The sequence below is a fragment of the Macaca thibetana genome, chromosome 12, assembly GCF_024542745.1.
Source record: "Macaca thibetana thibetana isolate TM-01 chromosome 12, ASM2454274v1, whole genome shotgun sequence".
Lineage (NCBI taxonomy): Eukaryota > Metazoa > Chordata > Mammalia > Primates > Cercopithecidae > Macaca > Macaca thibetana.
The window spans coordinates 13,229,998-13,251,783 of record NC_065589.1 but is presented as its reverse complement, the minus strand read 5'-3'; the positions used below and the strand labels follow the sequence as shown (position 1 = coordinate 13,251,783).

The window sequence follows — 21,786 nt, the reverse complement described above, 5'->3', positions numbered from 1 at the left end:
GACAAAATCTCACTCTATCACCCAGGCTTGAGTACAGTGGCACAATCTTGGCTCACAGAAAGTTCTGCCTCCCAGGTTCAAACGATTCTCCTGCCTCAGCCTCCCCAGTAGCTGGGATTACAGGCATGTGCCACCATGCCCAGTGAATTTTTTGTATTTTTAGTAGAGACGGGGTTTTGCCTTGTTGCCCAGACTGATCTTGAACTCCTGACCTCAGGTGATCTACCCACCTCAGTCTCCCAAAGTGCTAGGAATACAGGCATGAGCTACTGTGCCCAGTCAATTTTTTTTTCAATGTGTTACCTTCTATGAGGCAAAATGTAAGTACACTGGGTATCACATTTGGTAGTACTTACACAAATTTACAAGCATATGGATTCTGCTTGCTTTCCTTGGGTAAATTAGGAAATGCAAAAAGACAAAACCATCCAAAGTTACCACTGTTAGCATATCCTTGGGTTAACACAGTCCCCATGAAAAGATATTGATGACAATTACCATAATCATAATATCTAGTATTAAATATATGCCTTCTATGTGGCAGGCACTGACTGGGTGCTTTGACCATAACTCTTTCATATACTTCACTAAGATTTTATTCAAGATAAAGTGAGTTTTAAAAGTTATTTTGAATTTTTTTAACATGATGGAATAACTGGAACCTGTCTTGCCTTCCCACCATAAACAACTAGACAACTAGATGAAATATATGAAAAAAAAAAACAAAACAAAACTATGAGGACATTGGACAACAGGAAGTCCATGACGGTGATTGCTGCAAGAAGGGAAATAAAACAGCTGAGCACCACAATCATTCTGGCTTTCTTCCTGGAATTAATTTAGAACACAGTGGTTTCACTGGCTTGAGGAGACAAATATCAGAGTGCATGGAGGCCAAGGTAGCTGTAATTTGTAGGAAAGACCACAACACAAGATAGAACCACTCAGAAAATGAGCACCGGAAATCTGCTGCATCCCTTGGGCTGTTGCTGAGGACATGTGTGTGTGTAACTTGAAGCTTGGCAAACAAAATGACAGATGAACGGTTCCCAAACTCACAGAGGACTCAGAGATATTCAGATTTGCACAGCCAGGGTGGAACTATTTCATCGATTACCCAGTACATTCAGTGAAGCCACAAAAGATCACATCTTAGTAATGGGGCACAACTATCCCTAGAGTAAGCCTACTCTACATTCACCTCCCCAAAATGTACAACAAACCTTGAAAGGATTAATTAGGTCAGCAAGTTACTTACCTGACACACACAAAAAAAGTCCATTACTTTTTTTAAAAAAAGACAATAAAATCCAGTCACTCAACAACTGAATCCACAATGACCATCATTCAAACAAAAATTAATAGACATGCAACAAAGTAGAATCATGTGACCCATAACTGCATGAAAATCAGTCAAAAGACACAGATTCAGAAATAACATGAGAGCTAGCAGACAACAAATTTGTTCAAAATGTGAAATAAAATACAAAAAACAATGAACAGAAACATGGAAAATAAAAAACAAGCCCAATGGAACTATTAGATAAGAAAAATACAATATCTGAAATTGTTTTTTCAGAACTCAATGATTTTAATAGTAGATTAGTGGCTCACACCTGTAATCCTGGCACTCTGGGAGTCCGAGGCAGGCTGATAACCTGAGGTCAGGAGTTTGAGACCAGCCTGGGCAACATGGCAAAACCCCATCTCTACTAAAAAAACAAAAATTAGCTGGGTGTGATGGCACATGCCTGTAATCCCAACTACTCAGCAGGCTGAGGCAAGAGAATCTTGAACCAGGGATGCAGAGGTTGCAGTGAGCCGAGATCACACCACTGTACTCCAGCCTGGGTGACAGAGTGAGACTCCGTCTTAAAAAAAAATAAAAATAAAAATAAAAAATAGTAGATTAGACACTGTCGAAAAAAATATTAGTAAAGTTGAAAACAGAGCAATAGAAGCTTGACAAACTGAAACTAAGAAAGAAAAAAGACTTTTAAAAAAACTAAGCAGAGACTCTGGCCCACTGGATAATTTTAAGCAGTCTAAGACAGATGTACTCAGAATCCCAGAGAAAGGATATGAAGCCAAAAATAATATTTAATAAATTAATAGCTAAACATTTCCAAGTTTGATGAACACTGTAACCACAGATTCAAAATGTGCAACAAACTCCAAGCAGGATAAACACAAGAAAATCACACACACACACATATCACAGTGCAGAAGTCAAAGCAACTGCATCTTGGATGCTGATCCACCATGTTGGCTTCTGATTAACCTCAGTTCCAGGAACATCTGTAAGGATTCCAGTGTATGTACTGTTCCTTGTACAAGAAAAGATACTTACCATAAATCCTGCCCTTTGGTCAAAACAACTTTGATGTTATTGTACTTCGATTGTCCTGCACATCCCTTCTGAACTACCTCTCCTCTGTGGATCATAAGCCCTGGGTCCACAGGGTAATGGTGTGGGTGTGCGGATCCACTATCTTGTTTCCCCACTACCCAAGACACAGACAGGCTTCTCTTCATAAGTCCCTATGAAACATTTCTTTCTGATAAACTGAATATGTCAGCCGAGATCTTTCTTTAGCCTCTCAGCTTCCTCAGACTTTGGGGGCAGGTTTGCAGAGGACTGCAGGAGCTGAGAGACCAAGAAATGGGCAAAGGGAATGAAGCATCTGTGTGGGTAATCCCAGGTGGCAGCCACTTCTATGTGGAGTGTTGTGGCTCACCTTTTAGATGCTTGTGTGTGGGTACAGGGATACCCCAAAATGCTGGTGTGTTTAGAGTGACTTTTAAGTGAGAGCCATCTGTCGCACTGCAGTAAGGAAGGATGGCGAGCAGCCACTGCTCTAACATGGCCACTTCTGTGGCCATTGAGGACAGGAGCCCATCTAGCAGCAAAAGCAAAGTAAAACGGCTTGAGGGGGAGTTAAAATTAGAAAAGAGTTTCTAAAGAGCTCTATTGTCAAAAGTACAGCTTTATTGTTTTAAGGTCTCTGTTCTCTCTCTGTAAAACTTCTCAGTCAAATGAATTCTGTTTTCTCCATTTACATCTGTCTCTCCCTCCCTCCTCTTGCTACCCTCGATGCCACATGAGGAACCTACAAAAAGGAACTTCTGACAGTCTGGGATCCCTTGGAGACAGAAAATACTCCTCTTCGCGAGAGGTACCTCTATTTTTCTTTATGGAACCGCAAGAGTTATAAGCAGACAGATTCCTCCTGGGTCTAAAACACGGCTCCCTTTTGTATTGTGTTACCTGACCTGTTTGGCTTTTAGGAGTCCCAGAGTTTACTTTGTACCATGAGAGGACTTGCCCTTGCTGTGTGTAATAACTGGCAGTCACAGGTAAGAGAGACAGTCTTAGAGGTGGTTGACGGCACTTGGCAGAAAATGATTATTACTACAGGGGGATACTCATTTCTTTGGGAATTTACATAAGAAAACTGTGGTTTGAGTACCTAAAGGCTACAGAAAAATGCCGTACTGTGGGATAAGACACCCTTTGGGGGATGGGCTGATCGCAGAGTGGGCTGATCAGCCTTGGGTTGCCCATCAGCCTCGGCGGAATGTTCTTGCAGTGAGGTGCACCGTGGAAGCATTGCACTATCCAGTCCTGTAGTGTTTCCCTCTTTTGGGGGACCCAGGATTCAGTGTAAAATGGGATCCTTGGTTTTGAGGGATCTAAACATTCTGCCTTTTTGCTGTACCTGCTCAAGTGTTCAGCCCTACAAACTGCATGCTTTAAAGGGCTCCACCCTGGGCCTGGTGCAGTGGCTCACACCTGTAATCCCAGCACTTTGGGAAGTTGAGGCGGGCGGATCACCTGAGGTACGGAGTTCGAGACCAGCCTGGCCAACATAGTAAAACCACATCTCTACTAAAACTACAAAAAATTAGCTGCGTGGTGGCACACCTGTAATCCCAGTTACTTGGGAGGCTGAGGGAGGAGAATCACTTGAACCCGAGAGGCGGAGTCTGCAGTGAGCAGAGATGGTGCCATTGCACTCCAGCCTAGGTGACAGAGCAAGACTCTGTCTCAAAAAGAAAAACAAAAACAAAAAACAGGTTCCACCCTAAAGCCAATAATCTAGATAAGAAACAAACTAAGTGAAAAAGAAAACAGTTTTCCTGGCAATCTTGTTTTCAGATAACAATGGCAGTCTAAGTTCCCTGTCTTTGAGATGTAAATTTCCTACCTTGTTTCACCTAAGAGTCATGTCTTTGGAAATGATTAACCCTCTAAACAGGGGACAGAAACTGAAAACTGGCAAAAGAAAAATCTTATAAATCTATAAGATCTGCTTCTGTGTGTCTGTATGTCTATATTTTAAATGTGCCATGTATATGTGATATATCCCTACCAAAATATATAAAAGAGCTCTAATTAATGGGCTTAAAGTAAGTGCTTCAGACAAATATTTTATCAAGAAGATAGAAACCAACTCAAATGTCTTTTAGTTTTACATGATTTTAGTAATCTTTGGTAAATAAAACTAGTTTCAAGATTTCTTTCAGTAACTTAAGAGTTAAAGATTTAAAATACTAGTTAATATGGAAAAGTAGTATCATTAGTTTAGAGGTTATTTAAAGTTTGTTTCAAAGTGAAGGGAAAAAAATGACATAGGTAAAATTAAGTGGACAGAAACAGAAAGAACAAAAGGGTGGGGAATGAGAAATTTTTGATTCCACGGTGGTCACGTGGTCACCACCTACGGTATGGAGCCCAGGTGTGCTGTACTCAGTTGATAAAGGTAAAAGTTACCAATAGAACTTAGGAATTTAACTCTGGGGAAGGTGGTTCACTGGATGCGTAAGAAAATGCAGACTAACAAGGAAAAAGTGAAATATTAAACCTCTTGGTAATGGTTATCTATAATAGCTAAAATAAAAGTAAAAGAGAGTGATGGTTGGGCCTTGAGGCTGAACCAAGCTCAGATGTGGGTCTGTCTGAGCATAGGTCACTAGCCTCAAAGGGGAAAATTATGTCAGGGCAACAAAAAGTACCTCTGAGACTCTGGATACCAAGAGGGTAGTCAATGTGAGGCAAGGGCAAAACCAAGTAACCACTGAAATCAGAAGGTCTAGTGTGAAGGAATTGTGCCATTTTGTAGGTAGGATTATTAGCTTCCTCAGACTTTGGGGGTGGGTTTGCATAGACCTGTCCACTGTGGAACAAACAGGCACATCACAATCAACTTGCTAAAACTTAGTAATGAAAACTCCTAAAAACAGCCAGAGTGAGAGTTCTGGTTTTGGAAAGATGAACCAGATACATTTTCCCTATCCCTCCCACCAAGGACAAGTAAAAACCCTAGACATTGTACATAAAATAAACATAAGAAAATTCCAAGAAGTTGAGAGAAAGAGACAGACCGGCTAGTAATCTCAGGACCCAAGGAACAACACAATTGTGAGCTCTCTGAGTTTTCTTTTGGCCTCATATATTCCAGATTAGGTGCTGGAGAAGGCAGCAACCGGGAAATGTCAAAAGATGCAAAAAACAAAACTCCCACAAAAGCCTGTTCTCTGTAACCAAAGAACCAATATAGGGGCAGCCTAGCAAGACAAAAAAATTATAGATAATAACTGTTCCGCTCCAGTCAAACACTACAAAAAAACAAAAAACAAAAAACTGGAAGTCCCCTCACCCATGCCACCAAAGGCCAAGTGGAGAGCATGGACTTCCACCCTCCAAAGCACCTCAATCACCCAACTATAACAGAATGCACAATCTTTTCAAGTACCCACAAAACATATGCCAACATAAACCATATTCTGGGCTATGAAACAACCTCAACAAATTTCGGAGAGTTGAAATCGTAGAGTGTTCTCTTACCATAATTAAATCAAACTAGATATCTCTGCTAAAAAGTAAGAGGAAAACCTCAAAACACTTGAAAAATAAACAATGTGCTTATAATTAATCTATGGATCAAAGAGGAAATCTAAAGGGACATTAAAAATAAAAATTAAATTGACTGAAAATGAAAATACAACATAAACTTTGTGGGATACAGCCAAAGCAGTGCTGAGGGGGAAATTTATAGCACTAAAATGCATGCATTAGCTGTGAGAAAAAGCCTAAATCAATACTCTAAGATCTCACTCAAAGAACCTAAAAAGAAAGAACAAAAGCAAATTAAGCCCAAAGCAAAAAGAAGGAAGAAAATAATAGACATAAGAGAAGAAATCAATGAAATTGAAAACAGAAAAACAATAGAGAAAATGAATGCAACAAAAAGCTATTTATTAAAAAGATTAACACAATTGACAAAATTCTAGCAAGATTGACAAAGGAAAAAAGAGAAAGACACAAATTACCAACATCACAAATACAGCAGAAAATATCACTAAAGACTGCAGATGTCAAAAGGATAATATAGAAATACTATATTACAACTCCACAGGTAAATTTAACAACTTAAAAAAATGTACTACTTCCTCAGAAAAAATCACAACTCATCAAATATAAAATAGATGATTTAAATACTTTTATAACTATTAAGAAAATTGAATATATAACTTTAAAACTCCCCAAAAAGAAATCTCAGGTGCAGATACTTTCACTGGTAAATTCTATTAACTATTTAAAGAAGAATGAATAGCAATTTGATACAATCGGTTGCAGAAAATTGAATACAAAAGAACACTTCCCAACTTATTTCAAGAAGCTAGTTTTACTTCAATACCAAAACTAGGCAAATACATAATAATTTTTTTTAAAAAAGAAAGAAAATTATTTTGTGTCTATGTTCATGGAAAATACTTGTTTCTCACAAAACACAAAATAGTTTTTTTTCTTTTTTAAAACAAATACTTGTTTCTCATGAATATAGACATAAAAAATCTGAAACAAAATATTAGAAAATATTACAAAATAGAATTCAGCAAAGTACTATATAAAATGAATTATACACTATGACCAGGTGGTATATTCCAGGCATGCAAGACTAATTCAATATTTGAAAATCAACCAAGTATATTAACAAGCTGAAGAAAAAAATCACATGATCATATCAACCCATACAGAAAAAGCATTTGACAAAATTCAATACCCATTTATGGTTAAAGTTATCAGCAAACTAGGAATAGAGAGGAACTGCCTCAATTTGATAAAGAGCATCTAAAAAACACTACAGCTGACATTATCATTAATGGTGAAAGACTGAATGCTTTTCCCCTAATGCTGAAAACAAAGCAAAGACGTCTGTTCTTACTGAACCTAGTGGTAGAAGTTCTGGCTAGTGAGACAAGACAAAAAATAAAATGTATACCTATCAGAATGGAAGAAATAAAGCTGTCACTCTTTTCTGATGGCATAATTATTAGAAAATCCCAAGAAATCCACACAAAAAAAACTCTCCTAAAACTAGTAAGTTCAGCAAGGTCATTGGATACAATTTAAACATACAAAAGTAAATTATATTTCTATATACTAGCAATGAACAATTCTATTTACAATCACTAAAAATACACCCCACACACACACACATACGCACGCATATATACATACATACTTGGATACTTTACAGGGAAAAAATGTTGATGAAAGAAATCAAAGAATATCTAAATAAGTGGAGAGTCACACTGTGTTCATGAATTGGAAGACTCCAAATAGTAAAGTTATTGATTCTTCCCCAAATTGATATACTGGTTTATTGTAATTCCTTAGCAAAATCTTTTGTAGGTATAGACAAGATTATTGTAAAATTTATATGAAAAGGCTAAGGAACTAGAATAGTTATAACAATTTTGGAAAAAAATAAGGTGATAGGAATTATTCTGCCCAATTTCAATAGTTATTATGAAACTACAGTTGTTATTACAATCAATGAAAAAGAAGAGCCCAAAATAGACCTATATAATATGTCCAACTGATTTTTGATGAAAGTTCAAAAGCAATTCAATGAAGAAAAGAAGAAAAGATAGCCTTTTCAGCTAATGATGCTTGAAAAATTATACTTACATAAGCAAATGTAAATAAAAGAGCCTCCTCTAGTTGGAAGATCTCAGGAAAGAATGCAAACTGTGAGAAAAGATTCTAACTATATTACGAATGTATGGAACAACCTCACTAAGGGGCCCGGGGAGGAGCTGACCTAAGTGACTTTGGAAATGGGTAGCATCAATAAGACTAAATGCAAAATAAGTGGTACATAAACACAATACTCTAGTTCATAAGGTTATTTCATACAAGGCTATAAGTTAACAATTCTGATACTGCTATACCTGGATACTGAAACTGAACAATTAAGTAAATAAACGATGGATGATGAAAGGCAGTATTTGGTGGTTGATGTGAAGGGTTTACAAATAAGCAAGGGGAGAAGGCTAGAACCATTCATGCTGTAATAAACTAGAGTTGGAGACATCACTGTGAATTAATGTTTAGCTTAATATAGACAAAGATGACTACATCATGCAATATTTATGGATAAGTACATGTCCATGGGTTAGTATACACATGTACTTCCTCGCTTTGTCAGCTGAGAGGACCTAAAAGCAATGACATCCCAATAGAAACAAGCACAGCTTAGTACCCAAATCTTGGTTTTAATACTATTCTCTAATTATAAAACCAGAGATCCTTAGAGAAATGAATGACTGTAGAACTGGAGCAGGAAATACACAAGATGAGGCTGAAGCATCTTGCAGTGCCAGAAGGTATATATATTTTAAAAAGCAAAACAAAAAATTAGCCACAAAACAAAAAATTAACCACATTAATGGGGATGTGTCAAAGAGGTACAGGAGCCAACTGAAAGAACTCCCAATGGCCAAAGCTGGAACATTTTAAACAACAAAATAAATTTTAAAAGTATTGGATTATAACCTAAAGTATAAAATAAATATCCTGAACCCATAAATAAATGATTAAATAAATACACAAATGGGGGAGAATAAACAAATCTTTCATCCAGAAGAATTGCAAATAATTCATGTACCTACTTTACCCTCAAAGAGCGAGAGCATAACTCCTCTCTTGATAAGTGTGGACTACACAACACTTTCTTTGGAAGGAAGTCACTTCCTCCCAAATAGTTAAGTATGGAAAAGGGGAGAAAGAGTAACATTATGATAGAGAAACTTGACAAACACTACTGCAGCTAAGTGATCAACATCAACGTCAATGATCACAAATCTCATTGACAGTAATGTAGCCTTGATGTGATGTGATAGGATTAGAAAATGGACAAAAGACAGAAAGAAACATTTCTTCAGAGGATATGCAGATATCAAATAAGCACATGAAAAGATGCTCGACATCATTTATCATTAGGGAAATTCAAACTGAAACCCCAATGAGCCATCATTTTACCCCTATCAGAATGGGCCAAATAAAAAATAGTGACAACACCAAATGCTGGCAAGGATGTAGAGAAACTGAATCAGTCAGACATTGTTGGTGGGAATATAAAATGCATAAGCCACTCTGGAAACACTTTGGCTATTTTTATAAAACTAAGCATGCAACTACCATATGACCCAGCAATTGAATTTCTGGGCAATTGTCCCAGAAAAATGAAAATTTATGTTCACACATAAACCTATATATGACAGTTTACACCACCTTTTTTATAATAGCTCAAAACTGAAAACAATCCAGATTCTTTTCAACAAGGGACTGGTTAAACAAACTCTGGGACATCCATACTTTGGAATACCGCTCAGCAATAAAAAGAGAGAACTATTGACCCAAAATAACCTGGATGCATCTCCAAAGAATCATGCTGAGTGGGAAAAAAAAATCAATCTCAAAAGGCTACACACTATATGATTCCATTTATGCAATATTCTTGAAATTACAAAATTACAAGAATGCAAAATACACTAGTAGTTTCCAGGAATTAAAGACAGTTGTGGCACAAGGGAAAAGGGTATTGCTATAAAAGGGCAAATGAGGAGTTCCTGTGGTGATGAAAATGCTCTGTATCTTGACTATATCCACGTCAGTATCCTTTCATAACTAGTATCCTGGTTATGAAATTGTACTGCAGTTTTACAATATGTTATCATTGGAGAAAACTGGGTGAAGGTTACACTGGATCTCTCTCTCTTACTACTTGCAACTGCAGGTAAAGCTTCAATAATCTCAAAACTAAAATTTTGAAAAACTATCCGAGAAAAATAGACCCGTATATAATCAATTGTTTTCTAACAAATGTGGCAATGAAATCCAATGGGAAGAAGATTGTATTACCAATAAGATGCTGGACTAACTGAATGTTTACATGGGAAAAATATTTTCCATCCTTAAGTCACACCATACACAAAAATTAACTCAAAACAGACTCTATACCTAAACTTAAAAGTAGACCTATTGTAAAAACATTTGAGAAGAAAACATTGGATAAAATTTCACCATATTGAAGTAGACAAAGATTTCTTACAATACCAGAAAAGCACAAACCATAAAAGAAAAAAATTGATAAATTAGACCAATTACCAAAATTGAAAACTTTACTCCCCAAAAGATACCATTAAAAAAATACATGGATGAGCAAAATGTATACCTGACAAAGCACTTGTATCCAGCATATATAAAGAACTCTTTGAAATCAATAGTATGACAAATAACCAAAATTTTTTAAATGAGCAAATTATTTGAAAAGATAATTCACAAGTAAAGACATATGAAGAGCAAGCAACCACATGAAAGATGCTGAGCATCAAAGAAATTGAAATGAAAATGTCAATGAAATTAAAGCACTGATGGTATTTTACCATAAAAATGACCTAGAAATTGTAATATTCTACTGTGAACTGAAAGACAAATATCAAAAAATAGTTGAGTTAAAAGACAGAGAGAAAGATACAGTAACATCATTCCACCTTTAATAATGCACAAGAATTTCCTGCTCTGGTGAGAAAGGAATGGGTCACTTGTGTCCCAGCTGTTCAAATGACAATGTCAATGGGCTTGGAAGAATCTTTGGCTTCCCTGTTGAAGTACAGTAACCTCATGTCCAGTCTATGGTTTCAGGTAAAAAATAAAGCAGGTCCTGGAGAATTAATGTTGCATCAGGGGATCTTTCCTTCCATCCACTGGTCCTCAGCCAGATAATTCCAAGGGGGCAGAATTGCAAAGCTTCAGAGACAAGAGTGGTCCCAAAGGAAGACAGTAACTGAAGGGTGGACAGGACCTAGGCCAGGACAGTGAGCCTTATGGAGAGAGCTGTGTAGAAGGAATGAAATGCTTGAAGAGCAGGGAGGCTCTCTGTTCAGATGACTGGAGGAAGCGTATTTTCAACCAGAAGCCTAAATTCAGCAAGAGAGGACAGAGTTCCCCACATACCACACCCTAGACTTCATCTGATGGCCTAAGAAAGCCACTTTAATATGTAAATATGACATTGTATTATCTAATTGTATAGCAATGATTTGCCCGATTCACTCCACTCAGTCAGGCAGAGAGTTTTTGAACACTCAGTAGCTGGCCAAGTGTAACTTCTGCTAAACCTCAGATACTATGAAAGAGTATTTGATTCTAAGGTAGCTCAACCTCAAGAGCAGACGCACCATACTCCTTGTATGGAAGCAGTTAATGTTTTATCAGCCTCTCCTGGAACCTAGTTCTCAGGATACAATAGGTTCTCTTTAAGGAAAAAGGTGGTTTTATGATCAAATAGATTTGAAAGATAAAAGCAAATGTGATTCTTTACTGTAAGACCTCTGAGAACCTTGAGCACACAGACATCCTTTATGAATCTGCACGTGGGATGTATCATGTCCCACGTTTACTTGGCCACAGAACACTTTTTTCCATGGAGCATCTCCTGGGACCAGTTTTCTGTTAAATACATTAACAGCACAACCCCTGAATGACTTTAGGAACTATTCTATGGTCCTTTGTAGGCTGAAAAACTACCAGGACTGAATAGAATAGACCACTTGTTTTCAAAAACCAGTTAGAGTGATGTTTAAACCTACTTCAGTGAGACCCACTGCGCCCTGAGATCAGGGTGGGTCTCATGAAAAAATGCCTAGGGGTAGGATTGCTGGTGGGGTATATATGGGTATGGTGGGGTTAGGGTAAAGGGATAAGCAGAGGGGGGCTGAGAGGCAAGAGATGGAGGAAAGGGACCTTACTGAGAAGAGCCTGACATGGTATGTTCAGGTATGCAGCAGGCAGAGGGGCCCAGGACAAGGCTGGAAAGGCTGGATGGGGCCAGACCCCTCAGGTCTTAAAGATTATGTTAAGGACTTTGATCTTTTTCTTAAGGACAATAAAATGCCAATAGGTGATTTTAGGTAAAGAGTGATAAGATTAGATGATCATGCATAAGATCTCTACAGTATGAAAAATGGACTAGGAGTCAGGGGGAATAGGTGTGAAGAGACCAACCAGATAGAAGGGCTTGAACTGGCCCAGGCTGGAGGTGAAGGCAGCATGGTGCTGACTCTGCAAAGAAGTGAAAAGATCTAAGAAGTTTTTAGGAGTCCTTGGTAGTTGGATGGAGGTAAGAGGGAAAAGGAGGAAGGTATATTAGTCTGTCCTCACACTGCTATAAGGATACTACCCAAGACTGGGTAATTTAGAAAGGAAAGAGATTTAATTGACTCACAGTTCTGCGTGGCTGGGGAGGCCTCAGAAAACTTACAATCATGGCAGAAGGCACCTCTTCACATGGCGGCATGAGAGAGAATGTGAGCCAGCAGGGGAAATGTCAGCTACTTATAAAACCATCAGATCCCATGAGAACTCACTCACTATCATGAGAACAGCATGAAGGAAACTGTCCCCACGATCTAATTACCTCCACCTGGTCTCTCCCTTGACATGTGGGGATTATGGGGATTATAATTCAAGATGAGATTTGGGTGGAAACACAAAGGTTAACCATATCAGAAGGTATCAAAATGGTTACCCAGTTTCTGGCCAGAATGAGTGGGAGTGATGGTAATGCCATTTGATGAGCTACAGATATTTAAAGATGGAAAGGAGAAGAAGATCTGAGTTTGGGGTGTCTTTGAGATATTCAAGAGTATATGTGGAGTAGATAGTTGGAGTTTTGCTAAATATTCTGGAGAAAACATGACATTTTCTCATAAAATACTGAAGTAAATTTCAAAAACATTAGAGACTTAAATGCATAAAATTAATTCATACATGATTAGCATAATGGAGGAGAATATTTCTAAAATCTTGATATATAGAATCTTTCTAGCACGAAACAAGAAAAGAAACCAAGACCTCAATATGTAATTAAGTAAAACTAAAATATAACATGTGGAAAACAAAATGCTTTGTCCACATTTAAAAGGCAAATGACGGGGGAAAAGTATGTGTAACCTATGGCAGATAAAATGTTATATACTTAAAATAAAGGGCTATTTCAAATCAAGAAGAGTAAAGATTAGCAGGAATGGTCTTGTAAAAAGTCAGACAAAGGATATGAATAGAGAGTTCATAAAGGAAGAAACACAACCAGAAACATTGTGTTCAACCTTACTATAAGTCTAAGATCTACAAATTTAAGCAACACTAAAATGGTGTTTTTGACCATTAGAATGACAATTTTCATATTTGTGTCAAGACAAGGAAATAAATGCCCCTGTGCACTTTTGAAGTAAGTATCAGTTCAATGTTTGTTTTTTGTCTCCTCTTAGCAAGTAATATCGAAATATGTGTGTATTCTCCCGGACTCTGGGGTAATATCGAAATATGTGTGTATTCTCCCGGACTCTGGGGTTCTATTTCTGCAAAATTATACTAAAAATAATAAGATAAATACACAAAGTTGTATATACAAGAAGATTCCTTGTAATATTGTTTATAATGGGGAAAAGTTCTCAACTGCCCAAAAGTTGAATTGTGGATGGAACTTTTAAAATATCATAATATCATATAATGGACTACAGGGCAGCCAGTAAAAATAAAACAGAAGCTATTCCTTGATGTAAAAACACATTTATGATGTACCTATATTTTTAAGTGAAAAGTAAATTATAAAATAGTGTGAACAGTATGACTCCTTTTATATTCAAATATATATTCATATACACTATAGCTATATATTACACACACATAGACCTTCAGGAAAGTCTCTGGATATCAGAATGTATCAAAATCTTAATAACAGTGATCTCTTAGCAGAGCAGTTTTTAGTGGTGGGATTTTTTTTCCATAGTCGTATCTTTTCTAATTTTTCTTCTATGCTTTTTATTACTCATGGGATAAGAATATCTGGGAAAAAAAACCCAGGATGGTTCCCTAATATTATTTTTGCCTCCACTGGTGAGTATAAATGTCTGCATGTGTTTATAAGCAAAACAAAGCCATCTGTGAATCATTTTTGGAGTGAGCCCACTTCTCAGTCCCAAGAAAAGCCAAAAGGAAAACACAGGCTGTGACACTGATAAATAGAAGGAAAATCAGAAGTTGCTTTTCCTACACTTTGGCTTTTGTCACCTTCTCAGGAGCACAAATGAGGCTCCCCTGGGATGGCTTAGGGACCCAGGCTCTGTGAAATTCTCCAGGGCTTGGGAGGTGGCCACAGTGGCTTAGCACGGGAGAGGTGAACACAGCAAGATGCTCTCCAGCCAATGATAACGTATGTTTTTCTTTGGCTTCAGAGCCCACCTTCTTCTGTGGGCACTTGATATGTCATCCTCTTCCAATTTGCAATCCAGAGTGACCCTTAGGCTTTTGTTGGTTGAGCAAAACTCTAAAAACATAGACTTTGTCTTACTCTCTACGTTTCAAGATCCCTGGGTTCTGTTAGAAAAGCAGGAGATGGAACATTTTCTCTCCAGTGGTTTAGTTTCTTTTATCTGTACTTTCTCTGCCTACGTGTCCCAAAGCCTGGGGAATAGAAAGTTAAAAGCCTGAAAGATAAATTAATCAATAACAAATGTTTTCTAAGTCTCCAAAAGAATCTGATGAACATTTGAGAGACTACCCTCAGCACATACACGTACAAACCACATTTCACATCTGTTTTTGGAGATTCACAAAGTCCTTAAAGCTCATGAGGGGGTGACTTTGAAGAAGGACCCCAAGTTAGGCTGGAACCCCCAATCTAGAAGTAGCTCCTCCTGCTCGGTGTTCAGTGGCCACCAATGTTTCTGGAGAAGCCAGTCCTGCCCCCGCCAATCTCACCTCCCATCCCACTTTCCCCTGACACTTTCATATCTTGCAATGAAAATAAATATGGCAGCTGAAAGTAGCATCTACTGAAGACACACCCCTTCCTTCTTTCCATCTTCTGATTTTCATTAACCCATCACCTTTTTCAAGTGTTCATGTAATGGCTCATTTCTCATGTTTCATAGTCCTAGCCTGGGAAATGCACAGTAATGACAGTCTTTGTAAGTCTAGACGCCAAACGACCATCTCAGAAAAGCCACATTTAATGAGGCTCACACAATGGGTTGTTTTAAAATAGATCTTCATCCGGGCCATGCCTCCTTAGATTTTGTAATGGTGTTTATATTTTGCAATATTTTATTCATGATGGGATTTGGGTTTTTTTACCATCTGCAATCTCGGGCACTTTGTGGTAAATTTGAAAACTCAATCCATGGAATCACTTGCCTGTAAACCCGGGTGCACAGATGCACGTGCCATTCAGGCCATCACTGTCACAGGTGGCTCCGTTCAGACAGCTGACGTTAGCGCAGGGATCCTTGTACAATTCACAGTGTGTTCCTGCAGAGAAACAAGCAAAACAGGATGACTCATCTAGGACTCTCTAGCTCCCATGGTCTCTGAAAGCAAAGTCGGAACACTCTGGAACAAAGCAAGGGAGATTCCCAGCGTGGGTGTGGTGGGTGAGTGTATACACATGTGCCCACTCATGACTTTAGATTGTTGTAAAAAGATGCCTTATGAGAAAGTAACACATTCGATCACTGTCCATAAGTCCCACCATAGTCTTTTAGCTGTACTTTCTCTGCCTACGTGTCCCAAAGCCTGGGGAACAGAAAGTTAAAAGGCTGAAAGATAAATTAATCAATAGCAAATGGTTTATAAGTCTCCAAAAGAAACAGAAAATATCTAGATGACCTTGATAAAATATAATATTAGCAACCTGAAAGTGAAGATTTGGAATCAGATATTAAAGTGAGTCCCAGTTCTACTTTGAAGAACTGCAGAGGAGAGGGGAAGCTGCGTGATACTTAGACTTCATTCTCAAAGACATCACGGCATGCTTTATGTCTAATTTATTCCTCACAACAACACTATGAGACAATTATCCCTATTCCCCCATTTTACAGATGAGGAAACTGAGGAAAGAGTGCAAGATCACAAGCCTGGTAGGAAAGGAGCTGAGATTTGAACCTGCCCGTAATCCCATCCCAGAGTCTGTGTTTGCTAAGTAGGCTGTTGAGAGTGACCCTGAATTGACTGTGGAAATAAATCTCCATGGAGCTCAGCACTCCTTTAACAAAGAAGAGACATTTAAAAAAAAAATCTGTAAAGTAAAACGGAAAGTTTCTCATTTACGTTTTTTTTTTTAAAAAGACTGTGTGTGCATGTATGTATGCAAATGCCTTAAGTGGGACTGGATTACTTCTAGGAGACTTGATTACTTTGATTTTCACATCTGTGTATTTCTACATTATTGGCGCCTTTTTAACAAATATCTATTCTTTTATAATTTTATTAAAAACTTTAAAAATCTAATGCTATTTGAAAGGTGGGATGTCTGCTGGTGTTACACTGGATGCCAAGATGGATAAATAGATTAGTGTGTGTGTCTCTCTCTCTCCTCCTCCCTCTCTCCCTTCCCCTATCCCCCACCCCTTGGAACGAAAGATAAATTACATTCTGTCTTGCCTAAGAATGTACATAATGATATGCTCACACTTCCCAACAGCCTCAAGAAAAATATGCATAAAGCAAATAGTAACTGAATGGTATTTACTTAATTTTCTCTGCACTTCATTACTTAGCTCATGTTGTGCAAGGGACTGCCACACCCAGTGACTCATCCTTCAGGCGCTGAAATCATCCTTGCTGGGCTTTTCCCTTATTTCTTTCTCAATGCCTTAAGAAGTAGGGCTCAGGAAGGAGGAAAGGAAGTAAGAGAAAATAGAAATGGAACTTCCTGTCTATATTCACACTAATGACTTATTTGACTTATTTGAGCCAGGTAAAGCTCAAATTTTAGAATAAATGACCTGTAATTCTTTTTCATCCTTTGCTCCTTCTAGCCAAGCCATCAACAGTGTTCTGCCTGGTATTTTTCTGAAGCATCTTTCAGATCTTTGCCTTTCTTTCCTTTCTGAGACCACCCCTGTGATCCCACTGCCTCATGCCTCATGCCTGCTGCCTCCTGCAGTCATGTCTTAGTTTCCTCTGTCTCCAGGGACTTGAATGAGCCTCCTCAACTTTCTTCTTCCCTAACCCAGGTTGCATGGTAACATAAAATATCAAAATAGTGTTGAGATTAGCATAAATCTAGTCATTCTTCTTCATTTGGGTGTGTATGGCCTCTTCTCCCAGGAGTCTCTATTTTTACTTTCCTACTGATTCACAAGTAGACTGGGCTCAATTGAAAGAATAAAAAGCAGAAGACCCTTTTCTGCTTCAAAATGTTTATTGCAACACAAAGACTCACATATTTACAAGTTCCCATTGGGCTGATCAACGGGAGCCAAGTGTCAAAATAGTCTTTTGGTTGTAGTGGGACATACACCCACCACCAATGTTCAGAGGTGCCTGAAGCCTAGAAAACATTTCCATTAGACCTGAAGTCAAAGAAATCAAATGATTGTCACTGGGTTTCTAGTAATACATTAACATCACTAACATGTTAGCACACAAACTACCACATTTTAAAAACAAGACTGAAAAGCAAATTCTAGGCCAAATATTTAAGCATCTTACCTTTCATTTAAAGTCTTCAACAAAATAGACTTGATAATAAGCAATTTCAATCTTCTGGGTGTTTGGGGTTTTTGTTTGGATGGATGGCCCTTTTGTGGAGGGTGGGGAGGCAATACTTTTTTCCCTTCTTAATTTTATTTTTCAAATGGTAAGACATTTGGTCCCTTAAGCGTCTATTGAGAGTTTCCTGGCAGCAAGACTGGACAAAAGCTAATCTTCACAGAAACCTGATTATGGAGGAGCAAGATGGTGTTAAAAGTCCCTGGAGAGCACTTTGGTGACTCACATTTCTCTATCGTAAACCTTGTTAATCCCTATATAAAATATATTTGTCATATTGCTCAGCTTGTCATTCGAGCTGAACAACTCTGAGCTAAAAGTCTTTTTAGAAACATTAAACACAGAGAACTGACAATCATGGACACTACTGATGTGCCAAGGTGTCTCCACTCAAACCCTTCTCCTCTGGAGGTCCCTAGGCCCCCTCTTCCTGACCTCCTCACCACTCCCATTCCCAGAAAACATCCAGTCTTGGGCATCCTGTTTCCTCTGAGGAGTCACCTTCTTTCATACCCTTCCCCCAACCTGATCTCCGCATATTTAACTAATCTCTCAATTCCCAATCCAAATGCCCTCTCTTTGCAAAGCTGAACCTTGATTTTCTCAACACAGACCACATTCTTCCACCATTGTGCCTTGAGAGCATGCCAGGACTGTCACGATCACGGAGGTCACTGTGCCAAATCATAACTTATCTGCTCTCCTGACTGATTCTCCCACAAATCTCTCAAGTCCTGTAGAGCAGAGGCCGTATCATAATGCGTGGAAGAAATTATGGACCTAGCACCGGAATCCTATCCTTTCAAGAGGGGCAACGGCCAGTGTACTTTGGCTGACACACAGGTGAGGCTGCCAGAGGAGAGATTCCAAACTCCAAATCTGCCTCAAAAACACCCTATTTTGTCAGAGAAAACCAGGTCCACACTTCAAACTAAGTCTGTGGAATGACACATGCATCACCCATTGGCAGAGGACGCAGCACGCACTATTACAAAACTGATGTTTAGTCTCAAGCAAAAATAAACTATAATTCAGTCAAAACTAATAAAAATTCATACTTTTCATATTAAGGGATGGAGAAGAAATGTTTCTGAAAAGACTTTGATTCCAACAGGGTTCTTTACAGAAGTTAATTTTAGAATTGAAATAAGCTAGAATTCAAAAAGCACTACACCAATTATAAGTCTTTGTTATCGTAACAAATTTAGTTACAATTAATATTTGAAAAATGAAAATGATTATTTTATCTCCAGGAAACTAAGCCAGTAAAGAAGTGTTATTACACTTAATATTTACTTTAAGACATCGTCTCATTTCATCCAAACTTGGTTCCCCTATGAAAACTTTTTCCAGTATTTCAATCTTTACAGATCTCAACATTTTCTAAACCATCTCAGAAATTACAATTGACATCTCAACCTTAGCCTTATTATTCCTGTGTGTCACTCAGTCTGCTCATCTGGTTGAATAATAGCCCAACGAAGGAAGAAACTGTGACTTATCCTTTTTATATTTATCACAGTACTTGAAAGGGCTAGGTGCACAAAACAACCAGAAATTCTTGTTCCCTGGCTAAATAGAATCTAGCAAAGGAAATAACTTTATCCAACAAAGAAGGAGTTCTCGTCCTTTCCATTAAAATTTCTGTAGCCTTTAAAAATAAATAAGTAGGTACAGGCCGGGCACAGTAGCTCATGCCAGTAATCCCAGCACTTTGGGAGGCCAACGCGGGCAGATCACTTGAGGTCAGGAGTTCAAGACCAGCCTGACCAACATGGTGAAACCCCGTCTCTACTAAAAATGCAAAAAATAGCCAGGCATGGTGGCACACACCTGTAATGCCAGATACTCAGGAGGCTGAGACAGGAGAGTTGCTTGAACCCAGGAGACAGAGGTCGCAGTGAGCCACGACAGTGCCACTGCACTGCAGCCTAGGTGACAGAGCAAGACACCATTGCCAAAAAAAAAGAAAAGTAGGTACAATGTACAATGTAATTAAATCTATAATCCAGTGATCTCATTTCTGAGACTCTACCCCTTGAAAGAAATCCAGAAAGTATGAAAATATAAAGATGTTAATTCCAGAAATATTTGTAATAGCCCCACATCAGATGCAACAACAAGGCAATGGATAAGTATTCCCTCATGGGAACATTACAAAGCCACTTAAAATAAAACTAGTAAGACTTCCTAGCAATATATAAATCAAGCATAATACCCTATTATGAGTGAGCAGAACAATATAAAATTGTAGGTATACTCAATTATTTAACAGTAAAAACATGGATACTAAAAACAGAATGGAAGCAACACAGATTGTTATGGCTCATGTTATGTTGTAAAAACATGAGTAATTATGAATTTTCTCTTTTCTTCTAAATATTTGTTATTGTTATGTTATTTTCATAATGAAATATCAAAGTTTTTTTCTAAACGTTATCGCCAAAAATTTCAAATACATATATTGTTGATCATTTCATTGGATCTTCTAGAAGTAAAAATCAATCACTATGGGGCTGTTCCTTGACCTTTTGACAATATGAGGTATGAACACTAAACAAAGTCTTAGAAGTTCCATCATAAACCAGCCTTGAACTACTTTGGAAGGACGCAGCAGTGTTTTGGATTGTCTGAAGATGGGTTACTCAGAAGCCCTCCATGAATTTTGCTTTCTAACAATTCCGTGATCTACAGTGGAGACTTACATTCCATGAAAATGTTTAAGTTGGTTTCCTTCACTTAATTCATGGGTTAAACAGTAGTTCTAACTCAAGTAAAGGTAGCCATCAAGCATTTGTTCTGTGCAAGCCACCACAGGAAGAGCTGTAGAGAATTTAAAATGAAAAAGAAGCTATGTAGTCACTGTCTTTCCAGAGCTTATGATGTAGTGTAGGGAAGAAGAAAGTCTGAAAGCAAAAAGAATTTAATACAAGGCTAAACATAATTGTCATGGAAAATATAAAGAAAATACTGAGAGAGTTAAAGGAGGAAGAAGCCACATCTGTTTGGGGGTCAACATTTCGGACAGCGGATACAGTCATAGGAGTGGATGAAAGCAAAGAGGAGGGAGAGAGAAAGGGGCCTGGAGACCCACGTCATTCACAGCGTCTGGGAGACCAAGACTTAGTGAAGGCAGAGAGGAGAACCTGGTCAGGAATGAAGTTGCAGAAGACACAGCAAGGCGACATGCAGGAGGGACCTCAGGGCCCAGTGGGGTAAAGGGACGGGAACACTGGCTGAGTCAGAAGTGGAAGGGGAGGCTTCATAGATTTCACCAAATGACTTCAATTACTTCATCATGAATTGTCCTGAAACCTCTTCTAGTGGAATGATATGGACAAGGGCCAAGAGCCATGGTTGAAAAAGCAAAAGGGAAGAAAGGGACTTTAAGCAGAGGGGGACACAAAGAAGTCAAAGAAGAGGTTTTTAAAATTATTATTTATACGGAATTTACTTAGAAGTGCAAGAACTTTTTTTTTCTTTAGCAGTCCAGTTTTTCTAGAAGCACTTATTTAAAAAGAATTCCCTTCTCATTCCTAACAATTCCTCTTTAAGAGTCATACATTATTATTATTGACAATGGTTTCTGGGCCATTCTTCAGTTTTGGTTATCTGTCCATTCTTGCAGGGGTAATATATGAATGTAACAATAATGGTAGCATTGTAACAGTTTCTTTTGCTTTGGTTTTTTTTTTTTTTTTTGGTTTTTTATTTTTGAGACGGAGTCTCGTTCTGTCGCCCAGGTTAGAGGGCAGTGGCGTGATCTCAGCTCACTGCAAGCTCCGCCTCCCGGGTTCACGCCATTCTCCTGCCTCAGCCTCCCGAGTAGCTGGGACTACAGGCACCCACCACCATGCCCGGCTAATTTGTTTTGTATT

At 38.2% G+C, this 21,786-nt stretch overlaps 1 protein-coding gene across 2 annotated transcripts in view; it reads right to left on the bottom strand.

Moving 5' to 3' along the window:
* DNER (delta/notch like EGF repeat containing) overlaps positions 1 to 21,786 on the bottom strand; it is a 363,829-nt gene that overhangs the window by 34,321 nt on the left and 307,722 nt on the right. For both annotated transcript variants that reach the window (XM_050751101.1, XM_050751102.1), the window contains exon 10: positions 15,551 to 15,664. In XM_050751101.1, coding sequence (XP_050607058.1) covers positions 15,551 to 15,664 — 114 coding nt within the window. The remainder of the gene's footprint in view (positions 1 to 15,550; positions 15,665 to 21,786) is intronic.